We start from the raw sequence: 2,395 nt of genomic DNA, 5'->3' as shown, positions 1-2,395 counted from the left end.
TGTCAGGCCTTGGGGCTGAGGGGAGGCTGGAGCTCACCACGGGTGCCAACACCAAGAGGTGACAAGCAGAGGGTGGGACAGCTTAACTGGGATAATAGAGCTGCTCAGGGCAGCTGCAGGCAGGCCTCCCTCCACTCAGGAGCGGAGGCTATCCCAGAGGGTGATCAACATTCACCCGGTGGGGTGTGCATAAAAGCAGTGATTACACCCTGCCAACCCACACCAAGAAAAAGAACATAAGGGAGATTGCTTCCTTGTGACCCCTTCAGGTGACGTGAAAAAAGGAGCAATTCCCACTGCCTGTGCTGGTCTATGGTGTTTACCTGTTTTTTGTTGTTTCTTTATTGCAATCCTTCTTTTACAGATGGGTCTTCGTGTGGGAGAAGGGCTACCAGGAAACGGACTCTGTGGTCAGTTCTGTAACTACAAAGGTGAAAGGAGTAACGCTGACAAACACATCCGCCTTGGGAGCCACGGTCTGGGATGTGGCTGACTATGTCATCCCTCCTCAGGTATCAGCCACTTCCACATGCAGAGAGAGGGTTTTCTAACAAGCAGCTAGTGCTCTGCCAAAGTCCAGCGAGGTCTGGAGCAGCTTTGGCTCCGGTGTGACCTTGATATGAGAGAATGAAGCAGCTTTGCTGCAGATCATGTTGAGGACCTGCGCCACTAGCCCTGGGGAAGCTTGTTTCAAGAAAACTATGCCTGTGTGTTTGTATAGGAGGGAGAATTAGGCTTCAGGAGAAGAGTTTCAACAATAACCACATGTGCTCCTTCTTACTGCTTTCTAAAGCAAACAACTCAAAGTTAACTTCTTGGCAGAAACCCCAGGAACAGCCTGCAAGTCACTTGATCCGGAACTGAACGGGAGGTATTGCTGTAGTTACTGATTGACTCTGTGTGTGTGAATGTGGGCTGTACATGCAATATGTTCAGGGTTGGCAGGGACAGCCAAGCTGCTGGTTGGGGGTCACTGTGTCTGCATGAGGTGTCGTGCAGGTAAAAGTGGCAGATTTAGCCAGGTTTTGGCTGAGTGATCGTATTTGCATGTCGGTAGAGAAGAAGCAAGCAACAGATCCTGAACTGTGCAGATCTGGAGATAGTGGAAGTGGTGCTCCCTGGAGAAACCAACAAGGACTGGTCAAATTTCTAATAGATAATTGCAAAAAGAGTGGGAGTTGTGCTTAGGCTTGCAGCTGGAACTTGGTTTCTGCCTCTGCCTTGTGACTCCCTGAGGAGCTGTGTGATCTCTGTTTTCATATGTGAATGAGGAAGTTTGGGCCAAGTGGGAGGACAGAAAGGGTTGATAGTCCCACAGTCCTTTCTCCACATAAAGGCAGTGGCATCAGGCGATTTATGTGGGAATCTGCTCCTTCAGTGCTACACCAGCACTGCCCAAAGCAAGTCTCCTCTGCAGGGCTCTGTCAGCAAAGCCGTTTGACACATTTGGATACTCTTTGCAGGCTCACTCTTAAGTTTCCTTCTTGTTTTGCATATTCAGGAGGAGAACACTGTGTTTGTCATGACCAATGTGATACTAACAATGAACCAGCGCCAAGGCCGCTGCCCAGAGGTAGGTACAGGATCTGCTTATATCCTGCCTTGTCTGGGTGGGAGTGTGGGGGAGAGAGTTGGTAGAATTCAGTGTCTATTGTCCCTTTCCAGCTTCCAGATGATAATACAGAGTGCAAGGTGAAGAACAACTGTGTTCCAGGATATGCCAGCACCCACAGCAATGGTAAGAAGCCTGCTGCAAGGGCTCCTTTCAGTGTGTTGTGATACCTCTGTGCTGTGTCTTGCCTCCTGTGAGGGAAACAGCATTTCACTTCAGTCTCCTTGTTCTCATTCTCTCACATCTAAGAGAACTGAATGAGAAGCTCAGGTGTTTCTTCTGGGGGGAGAGCAGATGGGCTTAGTCTGTGTTGAGTGGATGCTGGATAGATGTGTGCTTTGGCGAGTTAGCAAACAAAGGTTTCAAGACCTTGAGTCCATGAAGCAGTACTTCATGTAGATGAGGATTTAACTCAGAAGAAGGATGTGATGCTTCTTTCTCTGAAATTGCACTACAAATTGCAGTGGGGGTCTTGGTACTGGCACTTCACCTCCAAGCAGATTGCTTTTACCTTATGGAGTGAGGAGATATCACAGGGCAACTACTGCCTCTCTGTTTTTGCTTGGTAGCATCTCCATTCACATGTCTTTCCAGGCATCCAGACTGGGGAGTGTGTACCCTACAACAGCACCATTAAGACCTGTGAAGTCTTTGCATGGTGCCCTGTGGAGAATGATTATCACGTACCCAAGTGAGTGCCCTGTTCTCCTTCTCTACATTGGCCTTCCTGAGAGGAGGCTAAGCAGTAGGCAGACATACTTACTTTTCCTGTTGTTTTGTAGG

The 2,395-nt window shown here is 48.8% G+C and overlaps 1 protein-coding gene across 1 annotated transcript in view; it reads left to right on the top strand.

Moving 5' to 3' along the window:
- Nucleotides 1-284: 284 nt before the first annotated feature.
- P2RX4 (purinergic receptor P2X, ligand-gated ion channel, 4) overlaps nucleotides 285-2,395 on the top strand; it is a gene marked incomplete at its 5' end in the record, with an annotated part of 5,394 nt that continues 3,283 nt past the window's right edge. The window contains 5 exons of the mRNA XM_010017667.1: nucleotides 285-512; nucleotides 1,502-1,573; nucleotides 1,666-1,738; nucleotides 2,207-2,303; nucleotide 2,395. The exon at nucleotide 2,395 is cut by the window's right edge and continues 95 nt beyond it. Coding sequence (XP_010015969.1) covers nucleotides 285-512; nucleotides 1,502-1,573; nucleotides 1,666-1,738; nucleotides 2,207-2,303; nucleotide 2,395 — 471 coding nt within the window. The remainder of the gene's footprint in view (nucleotides 513-1,501; nucleotides 1,574-1,665; nucleotides 1,739-2,206; nucleotides 2,304-2,394) is intronic.

Source organism: Nestor notabilis, unplaced genomic scaffold (assembly GCF_000696875.1).
Source record: "Nestor notabilis isolate BGI_N333 unplaced genomic scaffold, ASM69687v1 scaffold9157, whole genome shotgun sequence".
Taxonomy (NCBI): Eukaryota; Metazoa; Chordata; class Aves; order Psittaciformes; family Psittacidae; genus Nestor; species Nestor notabilis.
The sequence above is the reverse complement of the archived record's forward strand: the minus strand, read 5'-3'. Positions and strand labels throughout refer to the sequence as shown.